At 44.7% G+C, this 17,572-nt stretch overlaps 1 protein-coding gene across 10 annotated transcripts in view; it reads right to left on the bottom strand.

Moving 5' to 3' along the window:
* Positions 1-17,572, bottom strand: part of MAGI2 (membrane associated guanylate kinase, WW and PDZ domain containing 2) — a 1,130,869-nt gene that overhangs the window by 119,831 nt on the left and 993,466 nt on the right. For 9 of the 10 annotated variants that reach the window (XR_014225193.1, XM_082255142.1, XM_082255141.1 and 6 more), the window contains 2 exons: positions 4,345-4,376; positions 2,041-2,230 (listed from right to left, as the gene is read on the bottom strand). Coding sequence is in view for 9 of the 10 variants with exons in the window: in XM_082255142.1 (XP_082111268.1) it covers positions 2,041-2,230; positions 4,345-4,376 (222 nt within the window). In the remaining variant the exon portion in view is untranslated. The remainder of the gene's footprint in view (positions 1-2,040; positions 2,231-4,344; positions 4,377-17,572) is intronic. The other variant, XM_082255138.1, reaches the window with a different exon arrangement.

Genomic DNA, 17,572 nt, shown 5'->3' with positions numbered 1-17,572 from the left:
AGCACATCTATGTTAACTTTTTTTTTTTTTATACTTATTCTTTTAGGTTTTGAAACTGTATCAAGCTGGGAAATAGATAAAAGCCCTTTTATCTTGTAATAATAATTATATTTGGTCATAATACTAGTTATATGGCATCACTGTTGTGAAAATATATAGGCCATAGCCAACTGTGTTTTTTATTCTGCTGAACATGACAAAAGATCATGTCAATGTGTCATGTCTAAACATATTTAAGACACACAGAACCATCTAGATAGTGCCAGAATTGACAGTTAAAGTAGAACTATGGGTAACACTTTTTCTTTTCCTTTTGGATAGAGCAAGGGAGAGTTATAACCCCTGTCAGATTTTTTTTCCGCCATCTGTGTCCCATTGCAGAGATTTTCCTTAACCCCCCTGGCGGTAATCCGAGCGTGAGTCGGGGTGGATTTTTTAGTCCAGGATCGGTATCCCCGAGTCACGCTCGGGGTGGATGTGCAGAGAGCGCAGCGGTGTCTCTTACCTTCTCCTGGCGATCCAGCGATGATCTCTCATTGCTGTGACCACCAGCCAAGAGTCCCGCCGCTCGTCCGTCCTCCGTCGGTGTGATGACTTCCTAGTTCCGTTCCCTGCAGCAGCAATGCTGCATGGTAGCGGAACTAGGAAGGGAAATTCAAACGTTGCACAAAACACAAACACATAACACATTTTACATTATATATATATATGTATATATGTGTATATATATATATATGCACACACACTATATATATATATATATATATATATATATATATATATATATATATATATATATATATACACACACACACATACACATATATATATATAATATATAACGCATGAATTATAATCTAATCAATAATATAATTTTATTATACATATTATATAATAAAATTATATTATTGATTCGATTATAATTCATGCGTTATATATTATATTATATATATATATATATATATATATATATATATATATATATACACACACACACACACATATATATATAATATATAACGCATTAATTATAATCGAATCAATAATATAATTTTATTATATATATTATATATTATATAATAAAATTATATTATTGATTCGATTATAATTCATGCGTTTGTGTTTCAAATTTATCACATCTGGGATGTCTACTAGACTCTTGTTTTGGTCAGGTTTAAGTCAGTAATTACTAAGAATTGTAGGCCTATAATACATAACGCCAAATTTCCATGAAAAAAATTGTACCGCTTTTGGTACATAATTCCTGACAGAATCATACCGCCAGGGAGGTTAATTTCTTGTCCCATAGCCAAACAGAAAGCGAGAGGAAATCCCTGCAAACTAAGGGAATTCCTTGGGGACCCCCAGGTCACCAGAATTCGTTTCCCCATTGGAAAATTTCCCCTCTATTACCCAAAATGTAGGATTTTCTTTTTCTTTCACTTTTCAATGATAATGGTAATCAGGACAAATAAAGAGGGTTCATCTCCCTAAAGGGGACTCAGACAGCAATTAAAAACTGACAGGTGTTCTAATCCCTCTACACAATTCAAATCTAAAAAACAAAACAAAAAAAAAAAAAACATATTTCCTTTAGTTATACTTTAACTTCTTCCAAACAATTTTGTAATGTAAAATCTAAAAATGTTTTACAGTGACAAATGTAACCTTAATTAAAATCATATTAGATAAGAGACTCAAGTCTTCTGTAAAAAAAAAGTTAAATAGGAACCTTATTATTAACAAATATGATAATTACCACAAACAATAGACATTGTTGGCAAGTCATTTTAAATGCGTTCATCTAAGCATTAAGAATGCTTACTGCCCACATTTGTATATTATAGCACTTAATGAGGACCTGAGATTGTTAGTAAAATTACCACTGATACAATGAAGCAAACATAACTTCAAAACAGCATACAGAGATTTAACACAGGCATTTTAGACAAGTAATGCAAATATGACAGAACTGTCACAGGCTTGGCTTTTACTGATATTTTAAATTGCATAGATCATTTTAGCATTCATATTACTTACGCCTACTTTCATAAATTGCTCTTGATTTCTCATAAAGTTCATAGGGGTCAGGTTTTCTTGGGTCAAAGGCCTCTGTAGAATCAGGAAATGAACCTCTATGTAAGGTTGGTGGGTATGGGAGAGTGGGTGGTATTGATGGTGCCGATAAACTAGTCTGGGGACTTCCTTGATTCTCCCAACGTTCCATCATCTGTAACACAAACAAATATTGTCTACATGATTAGGTTTCCTCATTGTTATAATGGTGATTGTTTGTGAACATTGACAGAACATGAATTGATCGTTAACCTCTTTGCGCTGAGTGCACGCGAATTTGCAGCCTCTCGGCGGCTGTGCCTTGGTGCCGAGCGGCTGCATATTTTTGTGAATTAGTGCCGACAGTGCTGTGCCTAGCCTGGGCACCTTACATGCTCCCAGCAAGTCACGGAAAGTTCACGATCGCTGTTTGTGATCGGGACTTTTCTGGTCATGTGACCATAGTGACAGCCAATCATGAAGGTTAACGCGGTCATAAGCTCTGCCACTCCTCTCGGCATAGCTAGCCCCCCAAAAGGCCAGCGGCCGCTGTTGACAAGGGGTAAAAAAAATCTTAACAGAAACAGCTTGAATATGACACTTTTTGTGTTTATTTTCTGCTCAAACAATGAACCAAAACCATAAACCTTTACAATATTAAAACTATTGACTCATTTTGTTCAGTTTTCATGATTTAAAAACATCCTACAAAACTATCATATTTCTAGCATATGTTTAGCTATAACCAGCCTAAGCCACACCTGTCATAATAAGGTACAATGTGTGTGTGTGTGTGTATATATATATATACACACACTATATTGTCAAAAGTATTGGGGTGCCTGCCTTTTTCATGCACATGAACTTTAATGGCATCCCAGTCTTAGTCCGAAGGGTTTAATGTTGAGTTGGCCCACCCTTTGCAGCTTCAACTGTTCTGCGAAGGCTGTCCACAAGGTTTAGGAGTGTGTCTATGGAAATGGTTGTCTATTCTTCCAGAAGCGCATTTGTGAGGTCAAGTTGGACAAGAAGGCCTGGCTCACAGTCTCCACTGAAATTCATCCCAAAGGTGTTCTGGGGCATTGAGGTCAGGACTCTGTGCAGGCCAGTCAAGATCCTTCACCCCAAACTCGCCCATCCATGTTTTTTTTGAAAGCCAAATATATATATATATATATATATATATATATATATATATGTAGCACCCTCCTAAGTAGGTGCTAGAGAGAGAGTATAGTTTTTGAATCATGTCTGCTTACCAGAGGGATTGCAGGTAAATCGATATTGTTCTCTGCCTACCAGAGAGCAGGATCTGCTAGTGAGGTCTGCTCAATGTGCTCAGGTGCAACTCAGTCTGTCTGCAGAGTGTTTCACACTGGTCCAATAGGGAGGCATATTGGACAGGGGGCAGAAACCTGACCAATGAGCGCACAGGTGTTTAATACAGCCCTGGTGATTTGGTAGAGGAAAGTGCCTCAGTGCATGCTGGAATACTTTATAAAAACCAGGAGCACATGTGCTTGGGGTCTTACGTGTGAATAGCGGAGTCCCGGAGGGAGGGGGCAGCTGCCTCCTCTCTGTAGAGGTGCCATGCAGCCTCTGGTAGTCGACCCGAGGGCCTAAAAAGCTAGAGTGGAACTGAACCCAGAGGTCCTGTGGAGCTGACAGAGAGGGGAGACACTGGAGGATCTGATTCTGCAGTACAGTGAGTACAGATCTGTGTCAAGGGCCTGGCCTGAGTGGGACCACCCCTGCAGCTAGAAGAGTCAGTGGATGGGTGTCAGTAAAGGGGATGCTAGTGAGTATCCTGAAGAGAATGTAAATCACCAAGTCTATTGCGAAGAGCAAGGAGACTTAGCACTTTCCATACACGTGTCAGTAGGGTTTAATCAGCGTGACTGCTTCCACAAGTAACCTGGTGAGGCCAAGTGAGAGTTGTCCTTATCCAATGTATATAGTTCCAGTTGGAGTATGGTACTATTCCCTTCTCCCAGCCAAGTTCCACAATAAAAACTAAAAGCCTACACCCCTGGACTGTTTATTGAGCAAAAAGCCATTGAGAGTTAAGATGACTGTGTGAACTGTACCCTAAGTGACTGTCTGCTGGTAATCAGAGAAGGCCCAACAAGTCATCATACAGCAAGCCCTACAGGGACATTGCTTCATATATATAGCGGGAGAGGATCGGGGGGGAGAGATAAAGAGGATCTACACAGAATTAGCAGTTTGTATTTATCTGAGACGTCAACAATCCTAACAACGTATCAATATAAACAAAAGATTACTTACAGGCTTGGAACTTTTCCATGGAGAGAAGAAACCTGAAAACAAAAGTAGAGCAACACCATTAAGTACAACCACAAAGAGTTACAGATCCTGATTTTGAAGAGAAAAAACTATACTGTTAGCTGCATAATAAAAGCCACTAATAGCGAATCCAGTTTTTGGAAAAAAAATATAAAGATACAATAGGTCTTATTTAATAAGGCAAAAATCAATGTGCCTAGAGCAGTGCTACAATGCAAACAAATAAGAAATCATTCTTCTTTCATCCAAGTACAAGAAATTCAAATCGGTTTGGCTTTTTCATATTTTACCATCAATTTCAGGATCTCATTGGTCACAAGTGCATGGTGTGACGAATACGGGTATCAGACCCCTGGCCTTCTCATCCACCTCGTGACCAAAGACCAAGCAATCTCACACCCTGCCGTCACTTGTGTAACAATGCCACTCTCAGCTGCGCCCAGCACACAGATTGTCCAGCTTGCGGGACCACAATCTAGATGCCAGCAGACTGAGAGCGATTGTCACCGGGTTAATTAAACGATTAACCCTTTCACTGCCACCACCGCTACGTTTCAGCTTAGCGGATGCTCCTGATTTCACAAATATCAATTATGACTTTAGAATAACCGTCTGTAACACACACTGTCACCTGACAATAATGTTTCAGATAGGTTAGCCTAAACAGTACAAATATCAATTATGACTTTAAAATAACTGTCTATAACACACAATAGCGCACTTCAGGAGGCAGGGTTTGTTTGGGTCAAGTTGCGTTTAAGAGCTTAGAGACAAAAGTTAACACTTTTCAAAATAAGGTTTAATTATAAGAAAGGTTTTAAAATTGGTGCGAATAAAAATATTTACAGAAAAATGGGTTACAAAGAAATGGAGACACAATATACAGCAATTTTAGAAAAAGGAGAATAAAAGAATGAAAATACTTGCATTAAAACAGTCCTAGTATTACCTTAAGTTTCAGAGTTGAACAGGTATGTTTGGTTCTTCTTGGGGCGGTGTTATGCCATCGATCTTAGGATGAGAACTGAGCTCTCTATCCGTTCCTGCCTTTTTCCCTGACTCTCCAGGGGGTGTCACCAGAAGTACTTAGCCAATTGGCTCTGAGTCTATAAACCTCTAAATGACCGCCCGCTTTGACAGATTAATAAAAGCACTCATATCTTCAATTATGAAACGGTTACACGCTTGAAACCGATATTTTATGGTACGTTTTTGAATGTCCTATCTTTAGACACTAAACATGGGGTATTTCAGACTAACATCTGCCCTGTACGCCCTTGGATCGCTAGCTTGCCTTTCCTCGGCATGACGGTGTCCGTGCTTAGACTTAATTCGATTGGTATTTTATGGGGCACCCAAATATCTACTTTTTGTTAATATGTTATGTTTGGTTAAAAAGATATGATTTGAGCCCGGATTGTGAGATGTAAGTTCACAATTTGGCTTGGAGAATGTACAAAGCAATTTCCCTGGACATCTAATCTGACCCCCCTGCTGTCCTCGCAGACACAACTCCTGCTTGGTCAAAGCTTGTGTATAGTAAAGGTGTGAAAAATGTCAGCCTAGCAGGAACCTGGTGAGGGAGTGCCTTTTGGTTCCTCTGATTAGAAAAAGGTGGGGGCTACTTCGCTCAAGGAGCCTGGGTCACTACACAAAATGGACGTTGAGAGGACAAGATGGTGTCCGAACACTCAACACCATTACACCTCCCCTTCTTGTGGGTGCATAGGCGGGGAATTTACGATTTCCCGCCGGACGCAACCGACTCCTGCGGCTCGGCTTGACGTGACAACCCATCAGCGTTGCCATGGTTGCTACCTTTCTTATGCTGGATGGTGAAATCGTATTGCTGGAGACTTAAGCTCCACCGAAGTAGTTTGCCGTTCTCCCCGGCAACACGATTTAGCCAGCTTAGGGGATTGTGATCGGTGATCACAGTGAAGTGCCGTCCATATAGGTACATCTGCAACTTCTGGAGGGCCCACACGATCGCAAGACACTCCTTTTCGATCGTGGCGTATGCTACTTCCCTGGGGAGCAGCTTCCGGCTCAGATAGAGGACGGGATGTTCCTCTCCAGCATCATCCACCTGGCTCAGGACTGCACCCAATCCATATGCAGAGGCATCAGTCTGCACTAGGAAGCGACGGGTGAAGTCTGGAGCCTGTAGCACAGGGGCGCTGGCCAGCGCCTCTTTCAAGGCCTGAAATGCCCTTTCACACTCTGGTGTCCATGACACCATCTTGGGCAGTTTCTTTTTTGTTAGGTCAGTCAGGGGTTTTGCCAGGCTACTATAGTTACAGACAAACTTCCTATAGTAGCCAGCAGTTCCCAGGAATGACATAACCTGCTTTTTGGTTCGAGGGGTAGGCCAGGCCAGGATGGCCTCAACCTTCCCCACCTCGGGCCTCAAGGTTCCGCCTCCTACCTGGTGTCCCAAGTACTGGACATCAGTCATGCCTATCTGACACTTGCTGGGTTTGACAGTCAGATTGGCAGCTGTCAGTCGGTCCAGGACTTCTGACAAGTGCCCCAAGTGGTCTTCCCAGGTAGGGCTGAACACGGCAATGTCATCCAGGTAGGCAACGGCAAAGGTTTCCATCCCCCCCAGTAAGTCATTCATGACCCTTTGGAAGGTGGCTGGGGCATTCTTCATCCCAAACGGCATGACCGTAAATTCGAACAAGCCGAATGGGGTGATGAAGGCCGACTTTTCCCGCGCCTCAGGGGCTAGAGGAATTTGCCAGTACCCCCTGCTCAGATCCATGATTGTGATATAGCAGGCAGCCGCCAGCCTATCCAACAACTCATCAATCCGTGGCATGGGGTAGGCGTCTGCAGTGGTGATTGCATTCAGCTTCCGGTAGTCCACACAGAACCTGGTCGTCTGATCCTTTTTGGGGACCAGGACGACTGGTGACGCCCAGGCACTGTGGGACTTCTGAATCACCCCCAGCTGCAGCATTTCCTCCACCTCCCTTTTCATGTCGGCCAGCACCTCTAGAGAGACACGATAGGCCAACTGTTTAATGGGAGGATGTGTCCCTGTATCCACCTGGTGGAAAGCGAGGGGTGTCCTCCCAGGTTTTCCCGTGAACCTGCTGCTATACACTGCCAGTACGCTCTGCAGTCCAGGTACCTGTGAGGGGGTCAGATTGGAGTTTATGGGGAGGGCCGAGTCCCCCTCCTTGGTGTCAGCGAGCAGGTCTAAAAGGGAATCAGCCTCCTCAGGCTCGGGCCTGCTGCAGACTGGCAGGGCATAGGCCGTGCGCTCATGATGGGCTTTAATCATGTTCACATGGAAGGCCTTCTGCCGTCTATTCCCCTCTCCCAGCCTGACGAGGTAAGTGACATTATTCAGCCGCTGGGTGATGGTGTACGGGCCTTCCCATGCTGCTTGGAGTTTGTTCTGCCGCAGGGGAAGCAGAACATACACCTGCTGACCAACGTTGAATGTCCGCTCCCTAGCCTTGCGGTCATACCAACGCTTCTGCTTGGTCTGGGCCTGGGTCATGTTTTCCCGTACAATTCCCACCAGCGTCTCCATTTTGTCTCGGAATTTGAGGACGTAATCCACAACAGAGACTTCTGGGTCGGCAATTTTGCCCTCCCAAGTCTCCCGGATTAGGTCCAGGGGCCCTCTTACCCTCCGTCCGTACAGCAGTTCAAACGGCGAAAAGCCGGTGGACTCCTGAGGCACCTCTCTGTAAGCAAACAGCAGATGAGGCAGATATCGTTCCCAGTCCTTCCCTTGCGACTCCACAAAGGTGCGCAACATTTGTTTTAGGGTCCCATTGAAACGCTCACACAAGCCGTTGGTTTGGGGATGATAAGGACTGGCCATGATATGCGTCATCTGTATTTTCTGACAGAGAGCTTGCATCAAGTCCGACACAAACTGGGGGCCTTGATCGCTAATGAGCTCGGCTGGGAACCCCACTCTTGTGAAGATCCCCAGCAGAGCATCAGCGACCTTATCTGCTCGGAGGGAGGAGAGAGCCACAGCCTCTGGGTAACGAGTGGCATAATCGACAACTGTCAGTATATACCGTTTGCCTGAACTGCTAGGGATGGCTAGGGGCCCAATGATATCCACCGCCACCCTTTTAAAAGGTTCGTCAATCACAGGCAAAGGTTGTAGTGGGGCCCTGTGTACCTCTCCTGCCTTGCCAACTCGCTGGCAGACAGCACAGGACCGACAGTAGTCAGCTATGTCTGCGAACATGGTAGGCCAATAAAAGGTATGTATCAACCTCCCTCGTGTCTTAGTGATCCCCAAGTGCCCTGCTAGGGGGATCTCATGAGCCACTTTCAGCAATTGCCCCCTGAATTGACTGGGTACAACAAGCTGCCTTCTACCTAGGTTACACTGGTCTTTTCCTGCAGGAAAACCCTCTCTGTACAGTTTCCCTTTGTCCCAGTAGACCTTCTGTTTGTCATTCTCGGTAGGGGGGCAATCAGCTACACTCCTCAACTGCTCTAGGGTTTGGTCTGTCTGCAGTGCTGTCTCAAAGGCGGTACCACAAGTCCCAGCTAGCAGTCCTGTGGCGAACATGGAGAGCTGCTGAGGCTCACCAGAAGGGGAGTCCACTGGGTCAGAACAAGGGGAGGGCACAGCGTCCTCCTCCTGCTGTTCTGCGACCAGGGCCTGCATCTCCGCCGCCTTTGCCGCACTGCGAGTGACCACCAATATTGGCACAACATCATTATCACTATCAGCAGCATTATTAGCAACATAATTTTCATCATCAACATTTCCATCATCACTAATATCATCATCATCATCAACATTATTTGCATAATCATTAGCCTCATCATCAACATTACTACAGTATACCCCTGGTAACTTCACAGGCAAGAGGGCCTCCTTTCCTTCTTCAACAGATGGAGGACCTGGTAATTCAACGCTACCCTTCCCCTCCCCCTCCCTCTGACCATCCATAGGTTGCCCAGACATTAACCCAACATCTGCACACAGTACCTTGTTAAGTCCAGAGAGTTCCGTGGGGGCATCAAGGGGGCTCTTAGCAGGGGTGTAATAAGAAACAAGGGTACCTAAATCAGCACCCAACAAAACAGCTGTGGGGATTTCCTCAGAGACTCCCACCTCCCTCATCCCACTTCCTGCGCCCCAATCAATGAACACATAGGCACGGGGTATGCGGGAACGGGTGCCCCCAACTCCGGTGAGGGTAAGAAACTTCTCTGGGATGATGTCAGTTTCGTTTATCACCTCGGGTCTGACCAAAGTGACTTCAGCTCCGGTGTCACGAAGCCCAGTTACAGTCCGGTTGCCTATGATGACTGGCTGCAAATTGGCGTTGTTTTCCTGAGGTTTCCCACTGACGAACAGCACGGCAGCAGGGTTGCTGGCCGGGTGGCCAGATGATGTCGTCTTCTTCTGCTCAGGGCACTGCGTCCTGAGATGGCCGGCTTTTCCACAGGCGTAACATCTGCGGGTGTCAGTCAGGAATGCCTTGGCACCAGGAACCGCAGGGGCTGGTTGCTGGTGAACATGACTCCTAGGTGCAGGAGGTGTTTCCATGTGCGATTTCCCTCCTTTCGCGCCATACAGAGGAGCCTTGCGATGGTCAGACACCCGAGTGTGGATGTAGGCATCTGCCACTTCTGCTGCTTCTTGGGCAGAGGCTGGCTTTCGTTCCAGCACAAACTGTCTGACGTCTGTAGGACAGATGTGCAACAATTGATCTCCAATCATGAGATCCTCCAGGGACTCAAACGTAATGGCCTTCAAGCCCTTAGTCCACTGACGGAACGTGGTGCGTAAGCGGCTTACCACATCCATATATGAGTCCCCAGGTCCCTTTTGCAGGGACCTAAATCGCTTCCGGTACACTTCCGGGGTTAACTGGTACTTTTGGGTGATTGCAGCCTTGATGGCCTCATAATCACCATCCTGTTCCGTTGGCAATTCGACGTAAGCGTCCAGGGCCTTGCCTCGCAGCCCTGGCGTCAGGTACCGAGCCCATTGGGCTTGGGGCAACTGGTACTGACGGCAAGTCTTTTCAAACGACAGCAGGTACACATCAATGTCACTGTCCTTTTCCATGACTGGAAATTTGGCTGCCGGGCTCACAAGCAAAGAGGTGTCCCTGTGCTCTAGGGATCCGAGGTTCTGAGCCTGGGGCTGCGGCGGGAGCTTAGCCATCTCCAGTTCATGCCGACGATTAGCCTCCCTCTGTGCATCCTCTCTCTCAGCCCGGCGCTCTGCAGCCTCTCTCGCAGCCCTGCGCTCTGCTCTCTCAGCCTCTCTTTCAGCCTGGCGTTCTAGAAACTGCAGGTAAGCCATAGGATCCATCTCCTTGACACGTTGCAGCGTTTCCTGCATTAGAGGAGAGTCTATGCTGGCTGCAGGCAAGCTGGGGCTGGTCTGCACATGCTGTGGAGTGGCGGTGACATCCAGTGGTATTCCAGTGTCAGTCTCTGCTGGCCCATCCTGCGCAGCCGTGCCTGAATCACTGGGCTCTGAAGAAATGGAAGCCTCTTCCTCTGGTTCCGCCAGATGTCGGCTTGCCTGCATATCATACTCCTGCAGGGCATGAATCATTACTTCCCGAGTTTTGCCACTGACGTCAAGTCCTTTTGATGTGCACTCCGTAGCAAGTTCATTTTTGTTCATTTTTCTATATTCCGATAAACCAGGCATGTTTGCAAGCAGAAAAGATAGAACAGAAAGCAAAGATAGGAAGGAGCTGTAGAAAGTAGAGATTGCTGTGTGTCTCTTTTCAAAAAACAAAAATATGCACCAGTTTGTCTCTAAGGACTGCTTTCCTCAACCGTTACAATCCTTCAGTGCAGAGCTAATTCCTAACAGTGCACTGAATGCTCTTAAATGCAAGACTATCCCACGTACGCTGCCAGCCAATATGTGACGAATACGGGTATCAGACCCCTGGCCTTCTCATCCACCTCGTGACCAAAGACCAAGCAATCTCACACCCTGCCGTCACTTGTGTAACAATGCCACTCTCAGCTGCGCCCAGCACACAGATTGTCCAGCTTGCGGGACCACAATCTAGATGCCAGCAGACTGAGAGCGATTGTCACCGGGTTAATTAAACGATTAACCCTTTCACTGCCACCACCGCTACGTTTCAGCTTAGCGGATGCTCCTGATTTCACAAATATCAATTATGACTTTAGAATAACCGTCTGTAACACACACTGTCACCTGACAAGAATGTTTCAGATAGGTTAGCCTAAACAGTACAAATATCAATTATGACTTTAAAATAACTGTCTATAACACACAATAGCGCACTTCAGGAGGCAGGGTTTGTTTGGGTCAAGTTGCGTTTAAGAGCTTAGAGACAAAAGTTAACACTTTTCAAAATAAGGTTTAATTATAAGAAAGGTTTTAAAATTGGTGCGAATAAAAATATTTACAGAAAAATGGGTTACAAAGAAATGGAGACACAATATACAGCAATTTTAGAAAAAGGAGAATAAAAGAATGAAAATACTTGCATTAAAACAGTCCTAGTATTACCTTAAGTTTCAGAGTTGAACAGGTATGTTTGGTTCTTCTTGGGGCGGTGTTATGCCATCGATCTTAGGATGAGAACTGAGCTCTCTATCCGTTCCTGCCTTTTTCCCTGACTCTCCAGGGGGTGTCACCAGAAGTACTTAGCCAATTGGCTCTGAGTCTATAAACCTCTAAATGACCGCCCGCTTTGACAGATTAATAAAAGCACTCATATCTTCAATTATGAAACGGTTACACGCTTGAAACCGATATTTTATGGTACGTTTTTGAATGTCCTATCTTTAGACACTAAACATGGGGTATTTCAGACTAACATCTGCCCTGTACGCCCTTGGATCGCTAGCTTGCCTTTCCTCGGCATGACGGTGTCCGTGCTTAGACTTAATTCGATTGGTATTTTATGGGGCACCCAAATATCTACTTTTTGTTAATATGTTATGTTTGGTTAAAAAGATATGATTTGAGCCCGGATTGTGAGATGTAAGTTCACAATTTGGCTTGGAGAATGTACAAAGCAATTTCCCTGGACATCTAATCTGACCCCCCTGCTGTCCTCGCAGACACAACTCCTGCTTGGTCAAAGCTTGTGTATAGTAAAGGTGTGAAAAATGTCAGCCTAGCAGGAACCTGGTGAGGGAGTGCCTTTTGGTTCCTCTGATTAGAAAAAGGTGGGGGCTACTTCGCTCAAGGAGCCTGGGTCACTACACAAAATGGACGTTGAGAGGACAAGATGGTGTCCGAACACTCAACACCATTACACATGGGTGTGTTAGGTGCTGCACTCGGTGCTCCCCTCTCTCATCCCCACTCACCTCTATTCGCGCTCTTCCTGAAGTGGTGGACGCTGCACACAGCTTGCGCTCCAACCACCGGATACGGAAATTACCTCAGACGCACGATTCACAGCTTTGAGTGCGGATATGTTTGTAAGTGCTTTATCTTGATTTTCCAATCAAAGTTATCCAGTAATACTACACTATGGGAGGATTCTTTTTTATGGCATGTGCTGTATGAGAAAGAGGAGAAGGTAAAAGTCCCGGAGTCCAGGAGTTTTCAAGGGAGACACATTGTGGAGCTGCCTGCGTTTCCTAAGGAGGTTTACTGTGGAGCTGCCTGCGTTTCCTAAGGAGGTTTACTGTGGAGCTGCCAGTGTATTTCATATTGGGCTCATATCTTCCCATCATCTGGTGAGTGGGGATGAGAGAGGGGAGCACTGAGTGCAGCACCTAACACAGTGAAAAGCACTAGTTTTATTTCCCTTGCACATTAAGCAACTTTCACTTTATTTATGGACTATACAGGATGTATTCAGCAAGACAACTATCTGATATAGTGAAGAGGATTTGTATGAACTTTTTTGCACTAGCACTGGTCACTTTATTTATGGACTATACAGGATTTATTTAATTGGATTTATTATAATTTATTTGAGAGTGTATAACTGTAATATCACTTGGCACTTTAGTGTAACGATCCTGCGTTTTTATAGTAAGCTGGATTTGCAGCTGCAGAATCTCCACTCAGTAGTCATGTAGAGATGTGTTGAAATACCAGATCCAACTTTCCAGACTCATCACTGTGGGCCTGTCTGCTTCAGCATACAGATATACACACACTCAATAAGATGTTCCTGGAGTGATGGGATGTATATGACAGTATGGAGGTGATGTGCTGAAGGGACAGGTGTGAGCAGTGACAGCAATGATAAGCACTTGATAGTAATGTTCAGGAGAGTAGTAGATGGTAATAGGTAGAATGCAGATAGGTTAGTAATCATGTATGGTAACAGGTGGTGAGGACAGTAGATGACATATACAGGATAGACTAACCCAGTGCAAGGATAGATGGTAGTAGACTCAAGAGCTAGCAATCTATGTAACAGTGCAGATGATAGAATTAGTATGCATAGATAGTAACAGTCCTTAATGTGCAGAAGATAGATAGTGTAAGTTAGTTATGGAGGAATCCCCTGTGGGGTACTTATCACTAGTAAGGTTAGTAAGTAGAGGGGTCCGGTAGTGAGGGAGTGATCCGGTAGCGAGATACGGTATCAGTAGCGAGGTTCCGGTCTGTTCCAGGTAAAGAGAATAGCTGGAGGCTCCGGCAGCATAAGACAAGGCTTGTGAGCATGCGGTAACATTGAACGAACAATGTAGAGAGAAAGCCGGCGATTGAAATAGCCGCTCGGAGCGGCGCTCAGCGATGATGTCATCCGGCTTAAAGGTATATGCGTTCCACCTAACTAAAAAGGTGGGACGCAATATGAAAAGGAAAATGGGCAATAAGGGTACCAAAGGTACCAGAATCTTACAGTACCCCCCCTTAAGGCCGGCTCCGGAAGGCCTATAGCACTGGTTTCTCCGGGTATTTAGAGTGAAATCTTCGTATAAGCCTAGGTGCGTGAACATCAGAAGTATCCAACCAGGTGTCGTCTTGGGGTCCATAGTTCTTCCATCTTATGAGATATTGGAGTCTTCCTCTGTGGATACGAGAATCCAAAATCTCCTTAATCTCATATTCTTCTCCGCCTTCAACTTGTACTGGAGGTGGAGGCAAGATGGTAGGCCTTATTCCTTGGTTAGGAACATGTGGTTTCAGTAGCGACACATGAAAGATGGGATGTATTCTGAGATCTGCCGGTAAGGTGAGTTGCACTGCAGCTTTTCCAATGAGTTTCTTAATTGGGAAGGGTCCCAGAAATAAAGGTCCAAGCTTTTTGCTAGGGATCTTTAACCTTAAATTTTTTGTCGATAGCCAAACGAGGTCCCCAATAGCATATTGCGGAGAAGGTCTTCTACGAAGGTCGTAGTACCTTTTTTGTTGACTATGAGCGTGTGAGATGGTGGTATTAAGTAAACCCAGAGAGTCTTTTATTTGGGTAAGATAATCCGAGGCTACTGGTTTACTTGATGGTAGGATGCGTGGTGGGAGAAGTGTGGGATGAAACCCATAGTTCAAGTAGAACGGACTTTGCTTAGTAGTACTGTGGGTTGCGTTGTTATAAGCAAATTCCGCCAGAGGGAGGAGGTCCACCCAATCATAGTTACATAGTTACATAGTTACATAGTAGGTGAGGTTGAATAAAGACAATAGTCCATCCAGTTCAACCTGTGTAGGTGTGTGTGGCTGTACTCATCTCACATACCCCTGAATGTTCTGATCCTTGAGATGTAAGTCTAAGAGTCTTTTGAAAGCCACCATACTACCCGCAGAAACCACCTCTTGTGGTAGAGAATTCCACAATCTTGTAGCCCTAACAGTAAAGAACCCCCCACGTTGCCTGTGACTAAAACGCTTCTCCTCTAATCGCATTGTATGCCCTCGAGTCCTCATGCAATCCCTTCGAATGAACAGCTTTTTTTCTAAGCTGGGATCCCCATTAAGATATTTATAAATTGCTATCATGTCCCCCCTCAGACGTCTCTTCTCCAGGGAGAATAAATCAAGCGATTGTAGAGGCTCTTCATAGTCAAGGTCCTCCAATCCCCTAATTAGTTTAGTTGCCCTTCTCTGGACTCTCTCCAGCTCCAACACATCCCTCCTGAGGACTGGCGACCAGAACTGGACAGAATACTCCAGATGCGGTCGGACCAGAGTTTTATAAAGTGGAAGGATTATAGTCTTATCTCTGGAATACATCCCTTTCTTTATGCATGCTAATATTCTGCTGGCTTTGGCAGCTGCCGCTTGACATTGCATGCTGTTGCCTAATCTATCATCAACCAAGACTCCCAGATCCTTCTCCATTTTTGATTCCCCCAAGGGTTCCCCTCCTAACGTGTATTGTGTTTTTATGTTTTTAGTCCCCAAGTGCAAAACCTTACACTTCTCCACGTTAAACCTCATTTGCCATGTCCTTGCCCACTCTGTAATTTTGTCCAGGTCATTCTGTAGGATATCTGCTTCATGCTGTGCAGTTATTGCCCTGCCCAATTTTGTGTCATCTGCAAAAACTGATATTGAACTACTGATCCCATCCTCAATGCTGTTTATGAATAAATTGAACAAGGTTGGTCCCAGGACTCCTGTAGGTCCTGTATCCTGTAGGTATGATGTGTAGCAACGCAGATATTGTTCTATACACTGGTTGACTCTTTCAGTCTGTCCGTTGGTCTGAGGGTGGTAAGGAGAAGTGAGCTTTCGCTCAATCCGTAGTATTTGACATAGAGCTTGCCAAAACTTGGAGATAAACTGTGAACCACGGTCGGATAAAAGAGTCTTTGGAATTCCATGTAACTTGAACACATGTTTCATTAGTAGTTCCGCTGTTTGTTTAGATGAAGGTAGTCTGCGAATAGCAATGAAATGTGCCATCTTTGTCAGATGGTCCACTGACACTAGAATGGTATTAAATCCTTTGGAAGGTGGTAGTTCTACTATAAAGTCTAAGGACACAACTTCCCATGGAACCTGGGGTATTGGTAGACTGCAGAGTAGACCAGATGGTTTTGAAGTGTCAATTTTGGACCTTGCACAGATGTCACATGAAGAAACAAATTTTTGTACAGACGTCTTCATATCAGGCCACCAAAACTGCCTGGTAAGCAAATTAACGGTTTTCGTCATACCCATATGTCCTGCCATAGGCACATCATGTGATAATTCCAAGATCTTGGTGCGCATAGTAGGGGGTATGTAGAGTTTGTTGTTGTAATAGAGGAAGCCTTCTGCATCAGTACTTAGTTGTGGTGGAGGTGAATCCAATCCTATACTGTGCAAAATCTCTTCCTTCAGGGAGCGAACAACACCAATAATACGTTCATAGGGTATTATAGGAATAGAAGGGATTTCGGCGCAGTTATCTTCGGTTAATCGTGATAGCGCATCCGCTTTTTTATTTTTGTCTGCAGGCATGTAGGTCACTAGGAAGTTGAATCTTAGGAAGAATAATGACCATCGTACCTGCCGGTGGGAAAGAGTTTTGTTAGTCTGGAGGTATTGAAGGTTTTTATGATCTGTATATATGAGTATTGGTAATCGGGTACCTTCAAGTAGATGTCGCCAATTCTCCAGTGCCAGTTTTATGGCAAGCAACTCCTTTTCACCCACTGGGTAATTCACCTCTGGGCTGCTTAGTGATTTAGAGAAGAAAGCAACTGGGTGGAGTGGTGAAGTATTTGTTGGTTGTTGGGAGAGAACTGCTCCTACTGCCATGTTTGACGCATCTACCTCCAGAATATATTGGAGGGATGGGTCTGGATGGCGTAGTATGGGAGCAGAAGTAAAGCTTGATTTTACAAGCGGAAAGCTCCATTTGCTTCTTCTGACCATTTGAATGGTTTCTTTATACTTGTAAGTTGTGTGAGAGGTCTCACAATAGCAGAGAAGTTCTTGATGAACTTCCTATAGAAGTTTGAAAATCCAAGGAATCGCTGTAATGCCTTACGAGTTGTTGGTATAGGCCAATCCAGAATACAGGATATCTTGCTCATATCCATCTTGATTCCGGTTTTGGATATGATGTATCCTAGGAATAATATTTCTTCTTTATGAAATAGGCATTTTTTTAATTTCACGTATAGATTGTGTGCGAGTAATCTGGATAACACAAGTCTTACATGTTTTATATGTTCAGACAAAGATCGAGAATAGATAAGTATATCGTCCAGATATACCACAACACAGACATCAAGTAAGTCTCTAAAGATGTCGTTTATGAACCGTTGAAAAGCTGCGGGAGCATTACACAACCCGAATGGCATC

This window comes from Pelophylax lessonae (assembly GCF_965119305.1).
Source record: "Pelophylax lessonae genome assembly, chromosome: 4".
NCBI classification, from domain to species: domain Eukaryota; kingdom Metazoa; phylum Chordata; class Amphibia; order Anura; family Ranidae; genus Pelophylax; species Pelophylax lessonae.
The sequence above is the reverse complement of the archived record's forward strand: the minus strand, read 5'-3'. Positions and strand labels throughout refer to the sequence as shown.